The 16706-nt window shown below is 28.3% G+C and overlaps 1 protein-coding gene across 1 annotated transcript; it reads left to right on the plus strand.

Moving 5' to 3' along the window:
* The first annotated feature begins 1391 nt into the window (after positions 1-1391).
* Positions 1392-16244, plus strand: Bem46 (abhydrolase domain containing 13-like protein Bem46). Its single transcript, XM_087165430.1, has 8 exons — positions 1392-1808; positions 3840-4071; positions 6452-6552; positions 7062-7315; positions 7623-7727; positions 12506-12613; positions 14941-15034; positions 15649-16244. Exons 1-7 carry the CDS (start codon positions 1508-1510, stop codon positions 15004-15006), a joined length of 1167 nt encoding a protein of 388 aa, XP_087021556.1. The 5' UTR covers positions 1392-1507; the 3' UTR covers positions 15007-15034; positions 15649-16244.
* Positions 16245-16706: the final 462 nt, after the last annotated feature.

A 16706-nucleotide genomic window follows, 5' to 3' on the forward strand; every position in this document is an offset into this window, starting at 1 on the left:
TGCATACATATATTGTACTGTTCATAAATAAATTGCACATACATGCATGGGACATACATTGTACAGACAATGTATGTATGTTCGTACAAACACAAGTACTTGTATATACATGCGTACATGAACATAGATATACATTTTACATACACAAATATTTGCATAAAATGCATATATTCATTGTGTATAAATGTACATGCCTACATTGTTTGCACATACATACGTAATTATTATCTATATACATACGTACATATATTTTATACCTACAATATAAGTGTATGTACATGTGTGTGATACTAAAATGTCTGAACATATGCACTAGTTAAAATCATATGTACATACATTTCAGTTAGATTCATTTGTAAGTATACAAATACGTACAAAATGCAGTACATGTTAATACGTGCAAAATGTATCATTATAAAATACATTCTACTATCTACTGTAAAATATAATCATTTATAAGAATACAATAGTCTTGTAATCGTGTAATTAGATTACATGTAATCATAATTACATGTAATCAAATTGCATGTAATCAAATTACTTGTAATCAAATTACTTGTAATCATATATTTTGATTACTTGTAATCATAATTACTTGTAACAGTTTTTGTTGTGATTACTTGTAATCGCAATTACTTGGAATCATGATCATGATTCCAAGTAATTGTACAAGTAATTGTACAGTAATCAATTACTTGTAATCGATTACAAGTAATTGATTACTGTAATCAAAATTGTAATCATGATTACAAGTAATTGATTACTGTAATCGACTATGTAATCATGATTACAGCTGTAATCAAACTTTGTAATCACGATTACAAGTAATTGATTACTGTAATCAATATTGTAATCATGATTACAGCTGTAATTAAAATTTTTAAAAATTGTAATCATGATTACAAGTAATTGATTACTGTAATCAAAAAATGTAATCGATTACATTTTTGGCCAACTCTGCAACAGGCACACTGCAGCAAAGAAGCGAAATCGTATTTCGCATCGCTGTTGTGTTCGGTATGAAGCCACTTTAATCTATGACGGTGCTTGTAACAAGAACAGTAGTAAACAAGTAAAAAAAAAGATCAAATCGGTACCCAAGAAAGCAAGTTCAAAATCGAGCATCATGCTTTTTAACAATGCATCTATAAATAACTAAAACACATTTTCACTTCAAACTCACCAAAATTTCTTAATATCATTAGTATCGTATGAAATGCTGCAGATTTGAGCTTAGAAATTATGTAATTTATTCCTTTCATTAAAAACAAAACTATCCATTTGAAAATATCGCCTCGCAGAATAAGCTGCAGTAAGCAGCTGTATACTTTCAAACCGGAAGTAGAGCAGGTCACTGAGTAGAACTGTTTACATTTATATTGAAAACATCATCCATATAATATTTATCTGTAACTGCAACAGCTTAAGTTTGTTTTGGTTTCTCAATGTTTACTTCGGAGAGACATTAATAGCATGATCAAATGAAATTATAGATAATTTATTAATTATGGCAAAAATTAAATCTTTTATGGAAAATGCTGTTCATAATAAAAATGTTCTTGCAGCTAAATATGAAAAATTAGACCCGCCATCTCATGTAACTAAAGCCACGTCTATTGATATAACAACAGAACAGACTAATGATAAATTAACTGGATTTAGAGAAATCAAATTTATTAGTAACTTAGTATTATTCTTTTTAAAAAAATGCTGGATGATGTGCAGTGCTGCTGTCTTTGTGATATTTGTCATTTACTGGTATTATGGTAGCATTACCGCCTTCATTTTATTTGTATTTGCACTCACTGGTACGTTTTGTTTCCTGTAATTAACTTTGTTATCTTATTAGCATTGATTTACCTTTAATGTGCATCTCTTTATAGTTTAGTTCATTTACACTAGTTCTGAAGCGTGTGATTGTATTTTAAAATTAATTAAACTTCGATAAAAAATTTGCAAAAGGGTGCCGCCCTTGTTATTTCAGTATGCAAAAATCGAGGAAGATTACTGAAAATGAGACCTTCTATTAATATTAAACCGTGGTTAAAATGCTAAGAAAATCGATGATTTTATATACAGTAAAACCTCCAAGTTTCAGAACCCAATCTATGGAGCACCCTAATCTACACTCTTACCAAAACTTTAATGATTGCTACAGACATCCCAGTTTCTTTTGTTTATTGAAGACTACTATTAAATTTATAAGGTGCATTTGTACTTTTCCCTTTCGCAGGTGATAGAGGCGGGAATTTCCGTATTGTGATTTGTCGTGCCAACTACAATGCCGAGGTGACAAATAGATTTTAAACTTGCAAATTTAAAAAAATAAAAAACTTGTAGATGTTTTCCCGGGGTGGCTACGAGTTATACCTTTTGAGTTTTTCCCTTTCTGCGATGTTTACTTTAGTTCCTCGCAAGCCGTTGCCAAGACTTGGCGATTATTCTGCCGCAGATCACGAAACGAAAACTTCCCCATAAAGTTGCCAACGGTGTCCAGGTTCAAGTAAATTCTTTGTTTCTTAACTTTTTACAAATTTAAAAAAAATCACAGAATTTACATGCATTAGAGAAATGGAAGTACAATTCATTATTTTTTTGAAAAAATTAAAATCTTTTTAAACACTTTAAAAAAAACTGTTTCATTATGTTGTAAACATAATATTTCTGCTGTTACTTTTCAGATCATCTTCATATCTGTTACATATTATCTTAATATTTTTTTTTTTTAACTGATAATTTTTTTCATAAAGTGGGAGGATTTCTGTATCAATGTTTAAACTAAAAATTATCAAAATGTGATGATAACCAGGCAGTTATTGGGGAGAAACTTTTTAAAAAAAATATCATGGAATGAATCTAAGTAAAAAATTAATTCCTATTAACCCTCAGACAAATAATTGCTTATTTTAATTTTTACAAACACAAACATTTTGATGCCTTGGCAATTGTAATTTGACTACAATATTTTTTCAGTGATAAAATTTTTGGAAGCAATTCGGTTTCAATGTTTTTTTTATTTTTGTACAATTATATATATTCTAAAATGAGTAGAGTAAAATTGGCAAAATTATTTAAGTGTAGAAAAACTAAAAAGAGATCCTTTTAAAAATAGTTATTAAATGTTTCCATTGAAATATTTGTGGTCAAACATTTATGTATGTGTGGTGTATTTTGCCATTCGAGGCTATGTGTACGAACTATCGTATCACGCAAGCGAATCAGTTGTTAAATAAAAGAGTGTTTATTCTTAAAATCAAACGATGAAGAACAGCACAGAGGTGATAAATTGGTAGAGGAAACTAAATTAATTGTGAAAAATCATCGCTTGAAAAAAGTTTCATTTCAAAACAAAACAAATTTGGAATAGTGTTGCAAGTTCCTGAAGTTTTAATTTTTGACAAAAATTTCGGTTTTCAGTACAGTATACAAAGAAAGTTAAGCGTAAAGAAAAACAAAATAAATTAATCACTTGCTTTATATTTATATATTCGTGAAACTGCTAAATTTAAAAAAATATATTCTAATATGTACAATAATCAGTTATAGTTATCTTAAAATATTTTTGCAAGCTATTTTCAAACAAATTTTGTCAAAATTAGGTGGTGAAAGGGTTGAAACAAGAAATTCATTACAAGATTGAATAAATTGCTAGCAGATAAGTTTTTAATTAGGGTTTTGTGTTTGCGAAAAGTTTTTCATTTTATATAAGAGTAGATTGATAATAAAATTTTGATTTGCATTTTGAGTTTTAATTTGATTTAAATCATTCATACCTTCTTGGCATCCTCTGCTTTAGTTGTTGTCTTTTATAAGCTTCTGATATTTTAATATTTTTACAGGTTTCCTTTTTCAAGTGGGTGACTATTTTTTGTATCACCCTAATCAACCTCCTCAGGCCCGTTTGTATGTTCCTCAGCCCTCACTTTTCCAGTTGCCTTTTGAAAGTGTCTTCATCACAACTGCTGATGGAGTCAAGATACACGGCTTTTTAATCAAGCAGGCGCCGTCTATTGTTTCCAACGTACCCACTGTACTCTATCTTCATGGCAATGCTGGAAATATTGGCCATAGGTTTGTTTTTAAATGTGTTAACTAAATCATTCCTGACTAGAAAGAATAAGCAGCTTAATTATCTATAAGCAATTTTAGTTTTAGTACTGGATCATATATTTGATTAATGAATCTTTGAAGTGAACGCCATTTTTGGGCATGAACGAGAATTCAATTTGGGCATGCCGGCAATGACCATTATAGATACTTCTGAATGAACAAGTTTTTAACATAACATTAAAATAAGGTTAAAAGCCTTATACTTAACATGTATATGTAGAGGTACTTTAAAAAAGAGTGGTAATTGGGCAGTATGCCCAAATTATATCAACCTTTTAAAAAAAAGTTTTAACTCAAGTTTGAGAAAAAATATATGCATCATTTTGCAGACAATTTCTGATGTAATTAGATTAGAATAAAGTTGTATATTTAAGTTGTTAATTTTAAAGCTGTTCATCAAAGGTAGAAAAAAGATAATATAGAATAATATACCTATTTACAATTCAAGCAGACCCAGAGAAAAAATAAGAATAATCACAAGAATTTCCTTCCCTCTAAAAAAAATCCTCCAAATCATTTTAATAACTTATACTGATTATGAATTCCAACTGTAGTCATAGAAGTCATCATATTTAACTGTAGTCATCATATTTAAAATTTAAGTTGATGAACTCTACTCTAAAAAAACAATGTATGACATAGTAAAAACAGCCCATCTTAGGCAGAGAGGGTTATGAGGATCAGGGTTGGAGTTTTTGCCGGCAAAAAGGGGTTTTTGCCAGGACAGTGGCAAAAACCTGGTAAAAACCGGCAAAAACTGGTAAAAACCGGCAAAAACCAAATTATCTAAATTGCTGATTAAATATTATTACAAAATACTTGAAACAAATTTAAATCAATCATAAGGAATAATAATTTTGATACATTACATGAAAAAATTATTTTCAACATATTAATAATTAATATAATGGTAATAATTTTTAAAAGATTGAAAGTTTGTGATCTCTTTTCATTTTAGAATCCTAAAATAAATGTTTTTTTACAAATAAATAAATATTATTATTTGCATATTATTATTATTTATTATAAAAAATTATTATTTGTACAATAATTAACTACACATATTGATAGATATTTTATGTTTTAAATTATAGTTATATTAATTTAAAATAAGTTCATTTCACTGGAAAAAAAAGAATTATCACAAATTTTCCAATCAATAATGTTTTAAACTACTAAAATGATATATTATTACATTATCATTTAATTATGGAATAATAATTTTGTTAATTTTTTTGTAATTATTTATATTTATAGTATATATTTCAATTTTAGGAATAATTTTGTATCAGAAATGATTTTTTGTCCTCTCATCTTGGAAAATATAGGTTTTTGCCACTTTTTGCCAATTTGCTGGGCAAAAACCTGTTTTTGCCAGGACGGTTTTTACCGGTATTTACCATGGTTTTTTCCACCTGTGGCAAAATCTTTCCAACCCTGATGAGGATTAAGGCAACTTGAGAGCTATTACAACAGCATGACAGTGGCATGTTGGTCAGCATAGCATATAAGCAACTTTAACTTCCCAAATTTTTTATTTTTTTTTATTTTCTGCCACACTAGATGGCAGCACCGAGACTCTTATTTGGATGCTAAAGTGCACTAGGAATTTAATTTTGCCGGAAATGCCGAGAGCCAATAAGGCACTCCAGGGATCTTTTGCATTGCGCATAATCATACGACATGGCCACTGAGGATTTTCTGCATCCCGAAAATCAGGTGTCTGTTAACTTCCCAAATAGGCTTGTACACAAGGCTTCAAGCAGCCAAAGAGTTTTAAAACTTAGTCTTTCACAATAATGGCTCAGTTCCTTTAACCACTGAGCTGTCATAGATCATACTACACAACTCAGTGAAGCTGGCAAATTACAAAGTTAGAAGCAAAAATTTTACATGTTATTAAAGCTTCAAGCAGCTAGAGAGTTTTAAACCCTTGTCCTTCACAGTAATGGTTCAGTTCCTTTAACCACTGAGCTGTCATAGATCATACTACACAACTCAGTGAAGTTGGCAAATTACAAAATTAGAAGCAAAAATTGTGCATGTTATTCGAAAATTGTTGAATCATCATCATATTTGGCACAATATTCCAAGGTGAGTCAAGACCTAACCTGGAACTTTCCTTATGTGTATAATATATCAGACTATTGAAAGGCATCCCATGTAATTTTTTTAAAAAATTGTTTCATATTCCTCAATAAAAAAGAGTTTAAAAATAGGAAAACCTTTCAAAATGTAACATCAGTTACCATGGAGTTTCTCCGAAACTCTTTTTAAAAAAACACTTTTTTTTTCTTTCAAATTTGAAAAATTTTTATTTAATAAGAATCATTTCTTTCAGGCTTCCTAATGCCCAAGGATTACATAAATTCTGTGGATACAATGTTCTGTTGCTTGAATATCGTGGTTATGGTCATAGTAACGGCTCACCAAGTGAAGAAGGTATAATAATTTTAACTATTGAATAAAAAGTTGAAGGATACCTATTTGAAAACTATATTATTATATATTCATATTCTTACATAAATTGTGGCTGTAAAAATTGAAAGTGATAACATTTCTTAAGATCAAAAACTGTTGAATTAAAAAATAATTATACAGGAACAAGGTTTACAAAAACTCGGGTTTTCTGAATTTTTTTGGCGTTGTCATTATCATTCACTCCAATTTTTAGAAATTGTATTTTTTTTTTTAAATTAAAAAAAATGGCTGCTATGGCGGCACTATATTGTGTTACTCTGTAACACCTGGTTTTTAATTAATTTAAAGAATTTCAATCTAGTGAAAATTACTAAAAATTAAAATTAGTGTAATGATCTTAAGACTTATATTTTTAAAAAAAATATTAGAACTGCTCAATTTTTTTTTAAACTAAGTTATATGCTTTTAAAAACTGCAAATATAAAATTCTTATACAGTTTGAAGAAGTTTCATTTTCGTTTATTTTTCAGGTTTGTATCTTGATGCGCAGGCTGGATTGAAATATTTACTTCAACAACCTTTCATAGATAAGAGTAAAATTATTGTGTTTGGAAGATCTTTGGGTGGAGCTGTTGCAATAGACTTAGTTAGTCATCCAGAATATGCAAAGCATGTACTAGTTTTAATTGTGGAAAATACATTCACAAGTATTCCAGACATTGCAAGAGAAATGTTTAATTTAAGAATTTTGAGGTGGTTGCCGACATGTGCTTTTAAAAACCAAGTATGTTTTCTCAATTAGTTTAGTATTGAAATGTTACTATTTTTAGTCAGTACTGACTTGTCTCTATATACTTGCAAGCATATTGTTTTCACTTTTTCCAAATAATGACTATTAAATTAATAATTCTTTGTGTTTTACGTAATGTTGGTTTCAAACTAATTTTATTTTCTAATGTAGAATAAATAGAATCAATTAATATATTGTCTGTAGTTATATGCTAATCTTGAGTTTCATCTAAATAATTTTTTCATATATTTATTGAATGTGTTTTGAATTGCAATTTATGTGTATTTGTTTTCATTTCCAGTTTTTATCTATAAAGAAAATAAGGCGAATTAAAAGACCTTCACTATTCATTTCTGGGCAAGCTGATGTTATTATTCCTCCATCAATGATGAGGGCATTGTTGCTTGTAAGTTAAATTTAAAAGACTTTTTTTCATTTTTCTGTAAACTATTGCAAAATACTTTAAACTGATGAAAAAGCGTATAAATTGAACATCATTTGAAGTTTGTGCGTCTAAAATTTTCTGCATTTTTTATAATAAATTTTGTTTCTGAATTTATAATGGCATGAATTTTATTTTTTGTTTGAGGATAAGTTCTCTTTGCTTCATTCTTAATGTGTGTATATATATGTGTATAATATTATGTAGGCATTGTAAGAAATAAATTAACAACTCTTACAAGCAAAATAATTAGAATTTTTTTAATGACATATAGTTTTGTGTTTTAATTTTAAAAACCGAATAAATAATCTTAATTAGTTAACTATCAAGTTTCTGTATAAATTCCTTTGTAATGAAACAAAAAGTATTAAGAGGGTATAAAATGACTTAATCAATTTGAATATAAATTATTCTGCAGGAACTTTGATTGTTCTGCAACATACATAGCAATTTCAAGAACATTCTATTTATGATATATCTATATGCATACAATGAATTTTAAATTAGTATCTGGTATCATTTTTATCTTAAAAAGAGTTTTTTTGGGGTTTATGTTGGTTAATTTTAAGTTTCTTAAACTAGACATTCTGACCTGCAAAAATGATTAACTTTTTTTTTTTTTTAGCATCAAATACTAGTTTTGGCATGATAAACATTAAAAACTAGTTAAAACCATCAAAGATTCTCAGAAAACTAGGATGACAGTCACCATCTTATAATGCATGTAAAATTTTTAATGATGAAATTAAAATATTACTTCATCTGCGCATAAGCTGTATATACATACAGCTTATGCGCAGTAAATAAAATATATTAATTTTCTTTGTTTTTCTGTCTTTTCGTCTTTATCGTAATATATATATTGTGCTATATATATATTTATATATACCACAATAAATAAAGACAAAAAGAAAAAAACGAGGAAAATCTAGGAAGTTTTCTCTGCATTTTCAATTTGATATATATATATATATAGTTAACAATAATTGCAGTAGAATAAAAATTATCATTTCGGGTAGATGAAGCAAATTTTCTGTTCATATTTCATTGTTTATTATTTTTTTTAGTGCTCGCAGCTTTTTGAGGAATTTTTAAATAGATTTGTTGACTTTTCATAGTACAATTGTTATTTTAGTTTCTCAATGATTGAAATTGAAATTTTTTTTTTTGCAAACTTTTAAAATTTTAACAAAACTGCATGAAATTTAAAAACTGTATTAAATATCCAAATTATAGCATTGGATAATTTATATACAAAATTGACTAAATACATACTGCATTTAAAGTACATTTTTTATGACATTCTAATTTGCATCTAAAAAGTCGTAATTTAATTTTCTCCCAAAAATTAGCAATTTAATTTTTAACCTTAAACATAACATGGAATGTGTTATTGAAGATAACAACCATCAAAAACTGAGGCTTGTCAAAATTTTGTCAGCACTAGAAAAGAACTTGTTTAAAATTTTATTTTAGATATAGTAAAACAGAGCATTCAAACATTGCTTTCTTAATGATAAAAATGTGTATTGATGTGTTCAAAACGTATAAAATTTCTTAATAATCAAAGCAATTTTTTTTTTAAAAATAATAAATAAATTCTGAATGTTCACTAAACTGAGTTGACCAATGTTCATTAAAAAAAAAACAGCAAAATTCTTTACATTGTGTATTATAGTACAGTCGAACTTGGATAATTCGAAGGGCAAGGGGCCTCTGCGAAACTTCGAATTATCCAAACAATGTTATTTTTATGTCTTAAAATAATTACTCGTAACAGAAATTGCGAAACAAAGATTGTTTATTAATTTTAAATTAAAACGTTACAATTTTTTAAAATATTTAGCTATATCAGATTGCTTTAAAGAGCTTGCTTGATTTTTTCTAACAAAATCTTGAAGAATATTTATAGCTCTAAGCACAGCTTCACTTACGTCAGATTGTCCTTCTGCATAGCGTCGATATTCTGATAAATGAACGACTGCCTCATTTGAAGTTGGAATTGGCCTCTGTTCTTCTACATCATCTTCAATATCTTCTTCGTCTTCTGTTGTAATATTCTTATTGTTTAGAACTTCATATAGAATATCTTTATCCTATAATTCTCCACAAATGTCTATATTTTCATCCATACTGACGTAATCATTGAACGGAATGTTGTCTTCCCATGCAACTGGGAGAGGTAAATTTTCTTCATTGAAAAGTTCGCTCGGGACTGTGTTCCTGATGAATCCTGCCTTCCGAAAACAATTTGCTATTGTTTTTTGGCTGACTTTGGACCATGCATTTAAACACATTCTTGAAGCATCGAGGAGAGTAATGGGAAGCTTTTGGGAAGATTCAGTAAGGAGGTGTTGAACGACTAGACATCTGTAGAAATGCTTCAGATTTTTAATGATGCCTTGATCCATTGGTTGCACCACTGATGTCATGTTTGGCGGGGAAAAAACAACCGTGATATTTTCCATAGTGGGTATCGATTTATGAGCAGTGCAGTTATCAATAAACAGGATGATTTTTCTGTTTTTTCTTTGGTATGTGCGATTTAGATCAAGTAGCCATTCTTCAAAAATATGTGCCGTCATCCATGCTTTTGTGTTAGAAAGGTATTTTATAGGCTTTGATTTGACATTTTTGAAACACCTTGGACTTCGTGATTTTCCTATCATTAGTAATGGTAATTTCTCTGTGCCATCCATGTTTGATCCTACAAGTAAGGTGATTCTATCTTTACTATGTTTTCCACCACTACATTTTTCACCTTTAAAAGTAAGAGTCTTTGCAGGTGTACATTTGAAAAAAAGTCCTGTCTCATCAACATTAAAAATTTCTCTGTCTTGTGTATACTCAATAATTTCGGCAACTTTTTTTCCCCACTCATTTGCTGCACCTTGGTTCACACTTGAGCTTTCCCCACACACAGACTTGAAAGAAATTGCATTTCTTTCTTTAAACCCGTCTAACCATCCGGAGCTTGCCTAGAAGCTGCTGTTACCTAAACTGATGGCAAATTCTTCAGCTTTTGCGCGTACAAGAGTTCCACTGAGAGGGATGTTCTTGTCCCGTGCTTGTTTAAACCACTTTGCAACACACTCGTCCACGTCAGGATAATCAGGCTCTCTAGCTCGCTTGCGATTTCCATTAGATTTCAAAATTCTTTCTTTATTTTTTAAAAAAGTCGAAAGAGTGTTAGGCGCTATTCCAAACTCTTTTGTGATGATGCATTTTTTTTTACACCCTTTTCTACTTCTCGAATTACAGCAATTTTTTCATCAAAAGATAAGGTTTTATACGGTACACGGGGCTTACTAAATGACATGCTGGTACTGAACTATCACTACAAAACTAAAATCACAATGTAGAAAACTCAAGTAATGTCGACTACAGTCCCAGAGATGCCAACTGCTCCGGACACGACAAAAAAATTAAAAAAAACGGTAAATAATTACAAAGTAAATTTTGAAAATATTTAACTATTTTCGCTTGCTTTTTGAAAGGTATAGCATGCCATAAATACTATAAAGTGGTGAATTATATAAGCCTACGAATTATTTAGAAATAGTGATGGATAAAAATCTACTAAATTGAATTTATTAAACCAAGAACCACAATTGATAAACTACCACTTTAAAATATATATTTGCTGTCCGGAGCAAGTTGGCATATCTGCAGTCCTAGTGTTTAATGCCGTGATTATACACCAGTTTCCCGGAGTCGGATGCAAGGTGATCTCATGAAAAAAATAAACGCACCACTATTGGAGGAACACCTGTCAATCAACTGCCCGATGACCTTTGAAGGACAACTCACGCAGACATAACTTTTTTCAAGATCATGAAAACTCGCCTAGCCGGTGACAATTTTTTTCTCCTCTGCTCCGACCAATGACATGTATGCATACTATCACGTGATTCGAAATACCCTTCCCGTCGTCCTTTCTCCCTCCCCCTTGTCATCCCTAAAAAAATTTCCATAATAGCTGAAAATAACCAGAATACTTTTCAAAAATAACTGCATTTGAACTAGATTTTGTCATTTTTGAAAGGAACTTCGAATAAAAACTTCGAATTAAAGAAGTTGGATTTCGAAATAACCAAGATTTTTTAGCATTAACTGAATATACATGTGTCTAGGGAAGTAGAAAAGCTTCGAATTATACACGAATTTGAATTAAAGACGTTCAAATTATCCAAGTTTGACTGTACTTTTTGTTATAGTTGTAAAAATTTCGCTGTGGATTTTATTTTGAATATAACAACAAATACTTTTAAGAATCGCCTGTGTATTTAACATTTGTGTTTTATATGTTTTACTATAATGACATTAACAACGAATTTAAGATATTTAAAAAACTTTCTGGCTTATGAGTTAATTTTTTCAATTTTAAATCACAATAAAAATTGGGAAATACATCAAAACCTGTTGCTTGACCACATTTATAAGTTGATCACCTGTATAAATTGATCTTAGTGATCAATTACCTAATTGTCAAAACTAGTTATATTTCCCCTTTATAGGTTGACCAATTGTCTAAGTAGACCATCAAATTGTTGTCTCGCAAGTGGTCGGAAAGATTTCACTGTATGTACTACAGTACTGTATGAAAACAGTTTTTAAAATCTTACTTTAACAAAACTCAAAATACCAATGTATTATAATTATTTTTATTTTGAATATGTTTTACGCTTATTTAACTAATTAAATTAACTGAATTTCTATGTTTCATTTTTTTCTTCCAAAAGGAATCTGGTAGTCCAATCAAAAGATTGTATCCTTTTGAGTATGGCACTCATAATGAAACGTGGCAGTGTAAAGGCTACTATAAAATGGTCAGCATGTTTATCGATGATGTAAGTTTATTGATTTTTTTTTTAAAAATCAACTATATATTTCTTGATGATGTAAATATATTTAATTTTGTTTAAATGTTTTTATTGATGATGTAAGTTAATGGAATTTTTTTTTAAAAAACATCTCAATTCTATTAAAATGTTATTTGTAAAGCTAATTGTTTTGAATTAGTATAGTATAACTCAGGATTTGTTGATTTAAATCAGCTTGATTTAAATCACGATTTAAATAAAATGATTTTTTTTTAAAAAAAGCTTTGATTTAAATCAACTGATTTTTTTTTTGTAGGTATATATTGATTTAAAAAGTTAAATAACAGTGTTTTAAATTATTGATACTTTTATTATTTTCTTTTCTTAGTTTTAAAATTTATTTTAAATAAATTGCTGCATTATTTAATTTTAGTTAACAAACACAGGTTAATGTTTAGTTAACCCATTTGAAATTACATTTTTGAAAATCTTTTGATTCTTGAGATTGAAAGCACAGATTAAAGTAAACATTTAATGCTGTCTTAATATAGACTTGCATAGCTGCAGAAAGTAATTAATAAACATGAATTTTTTTCACAAAAAATTACAAATAATGTTAATTAAAATTCTACCTTTTGATTGAAAAAGCATGGAATTAAAATCTACATTATATTTTATTGGTGGAAAATGTATATTTCTAAAGCGTGAGGTTATCTTAAAAAGAAATTACCCTAATATTTTTTCAAAAAAATCACAAACCCTGAGTATAACTGTCAATTGCTACAATTGGTCATAAAATATTTTTTTTTTCTATGTTGCAAATAAAATTTAAAAAAATTACTCATCATTCATAATTCTCTCATTAAAAGGATTCAATGTGGTTACAAAATTAATCAACAATATTTAAATAACTTTTGACTGTAACAGCATTTGTTTTCTACAAAAATATATTGATGCATACATTTCAAAAGCCTGTACTTTAACCATTAATTTATTGCTTAATCAATACTAATTAAAAATTTAAATTGACTAATGAAATTAATTCCAATTATCAATTTAATTTTAATGAAAAATTTAAATTCACTATTATACCTTTTTTTTTTAAAGACGTGAATGAATTTTGTTTTTAGTGTAACTGTGAATAACATGACACTGTTTTTCATAAAATGTATTTAAGCCTATAGAAAAAGGGTGGAGGGATTTACCCGGTGAATTTTAGGTATTAAGTTAGCATTCATGCAATTATATGTATATACAATTAATAAAACTTATTTGCTATTGACTTTATGAGTACAAAGCGCTAAGTGCAGCTTCGAAAAAACTTACTTTACCTGAAAACTGAAATGTAAGTATTAGAAAGATTTTGTTTAAAAGCGGGTAGGTTAAATCTTTTCCTTTTCCTATCATATACAGTTTTTCTCTACTGCATTATGAGTAAAAATAAATAAATTTATAAAAGTATTTTAACCAGCCCTACTGTACAGTAAGCAAGAAGAAAAAAAAATGAATATCTTATATTTTTATGATTGGATTTTCACACACTAAATTCTTGAACAGATTCTTGACCCTCAAAATATGAAGGTAGCCTTTGTCTAAAAAATATGGTCCTAATTATTTAGACAAAAGAGTGGTCGAATCGAAATTTTGCAATATTTTGAGAATTTCTTTAGAGAGTCATAAATTATTTCACGCAGTGATAAAATTCTTTTGTCCAAAAGTAGTTAATTTCATTCAAAGTTAATTTTTAACATTTCTTACTTATATTAAATGATTTAATAACTATTGATAACATTTTGTCATTTAAAATTCTATTGAGATATATCAAAGTATGCAAAAAGTGAAATCAACATAAAAGAGTCTTTAACTTTCAACCGCATCTCTGCCTAAACTATTTGAACCCTATTTTCAGATTTTGGCTAGCCATATTTTGCTGGCCAAAAATTTGAATCTGTCTTTAAAAAAAGGGTTTATTCACAAAAATAGGGGGGGGGTCAGATTTTGTAACTTGCAAAATCTTTTACACTAATTAATTAGCATTTTTTAGGATAACTTCTCAAACCTTTTAGATTGAGTCATTGTACATGCAAATCCATTTGTCGAATCAAAAATTAGTCTAAGTATTGACTTTTTTGTGTCCATTGTACACTGTTTCTGTTTATAGTAATATAAAGGAAACTGGTTTGGTAAACATATATATTAAGCTGAACATTATCTTACTTACTGAGGGTGCTAATTACAAGTTAACCTAGAATTAAGATGGTTTGTTTAAAGTCCTATTCTTACTGGATATCTATTTTGTCAATCCTTGTGTCCATAAATTTGAAGACAATTTCTAATAATTGAAATGTTTGCAGGTTATGTTAGCTCAAGAAATGAACATTTGTCCTTCAAACTATGATGGAAGGGGTGAAATATATTGATTGCATGGAAACATTTAAAGAATAATTGGTATGCATAATCTCTATTTTAAATCAAATAATATTTATAATTCATTTTATTCCTTGTTATATTATAATGAAGCATATTTTTACATAAAGATTCTTTTCCTTAAATACATTTTAATGCTTGTTTGTATTTCAAATTTCATATTTATTTTTATTTGTTGAAAAAATCAGAAATTAAATGAAAAATCAAATCAATTTATGTGTAAAAATCAAATGAAATAAATTTAAAATATTTCCTCTCCCTCTCCCCACTTTTTGAATTCGTCGGTGGGAATAAGGCCTTCCTAAATTATCACCTTAATGAATCATAATTTGTTACATAAATTTAATTATTAACTGATTAAATAACCCTTGAAAAATGTGACTAAATTTTCATGATGCATAGGATTTTTTTCTTCCCATTTCTAATAAATTTTAATATTTATAATTTTTTATTGACTAACATATTTTGTATGTTCAAGATATATTTTTTAAAGGATTTGTTTTTTTTTTACTTGTTGTTTTTTATTATTGAAAATGGAGCATCAGAATGTTATTTGATAAATAAATAACGATTTAGATTTAACAAATTCTGTTCTACTTTACACAAAATTGAAATCATATTTTTATTCTTTCCAGTTGGAGATTAAGTTGAAATTTGTATGTGATAGCATCTAAAACGGTTGTATGCATTTTCTGTGATTCTCATTATCATAATAAATTGAAATAGATTCATATGTATGTTGAAGAAAACATGAAGTTAAGAAATTTAATTACTTCATTACATCTAGCTGGCCTGTTCATCAAGACAGATGTATGCAACATTTACATGCATGTATACTTCCATATCATATTATAACCACATTGCTTATTTTTAGTATAATTGCCCTTTATTAACATGGAAACTGTTAATGATATGGCAATTTTGAAGTGATATCTAGATTCTGAAATGATGTAGTTAAAAACCTAAAAAAATGTCAAAAATATGTTAAAAATATGCATTGACAGGTATTTGAAGTTTTGCAAATTGTACTTTATCTAGTACATTAAACTTTTTATGTAAGGAGAACCTTAAAGTGACATCTATATTCAGAAAAATGTAGTAAAAACCTCTAAAAATATACCAAGTCATATAACAGGTATTTGAAGTTCTAGATATTGTACTTTATGAAATACTATGTATGATATGGTGACCTTGGAGTAACATCTAGATTCTGAAGTGATGTAGTGAAAAATATTACAAATATCCCATAGGATGTAAAAATTACTTGAAGCTACGGAAATGGTAGTAATGTGAAGTGTTCATGTGGTTTCTCGTTTGGAAGTTATATTGATCAAGATTATTTCAAAAAGAGTGTTAGATACCTTGGTTTCAAGTTTAAAATGTCTTGAATTGGTTAAGTGAAGTTTTCACCATTGCGGAAACAATATTGTATGAGGTGCTTCTTTAATGAGCGTAAAGTTGCCGTTCATCTTAGACTGTTCTGGATTGATGAATGGTAGAATGTAACTTGACATCTATCTATAGATGTACAAATTAAAATTCTTTTATTGTCTTCTATGGATCTAATAGTACTGTCAACATTTAATTGAAACAACTTTTTGTTCTGCATCTGATAAATGGCTGAACATGACTAGGGTTGACTCATCATTGATTTCTAAAAACTTAATGCAATATCATTCCGCTTATGTTAAAT

This window comes from Parasteatoda tepidariorum, chromosome 6 (assembly GCF_982258835.1).
Source record: "Parasteatoda tepidariorum strain Cologne lab strain chromosome 6, Ptep-v5.0, whole genome shotgun sequence".
In the NCBI taxonomy this organism is placed as follows: domain Eukaryota; kingdom Metazoa; phylum Arthropoda; class Arachnida; order Araneae; family Theridiidae; genus Parasteatoda; species Parasteatoda tepidariorum.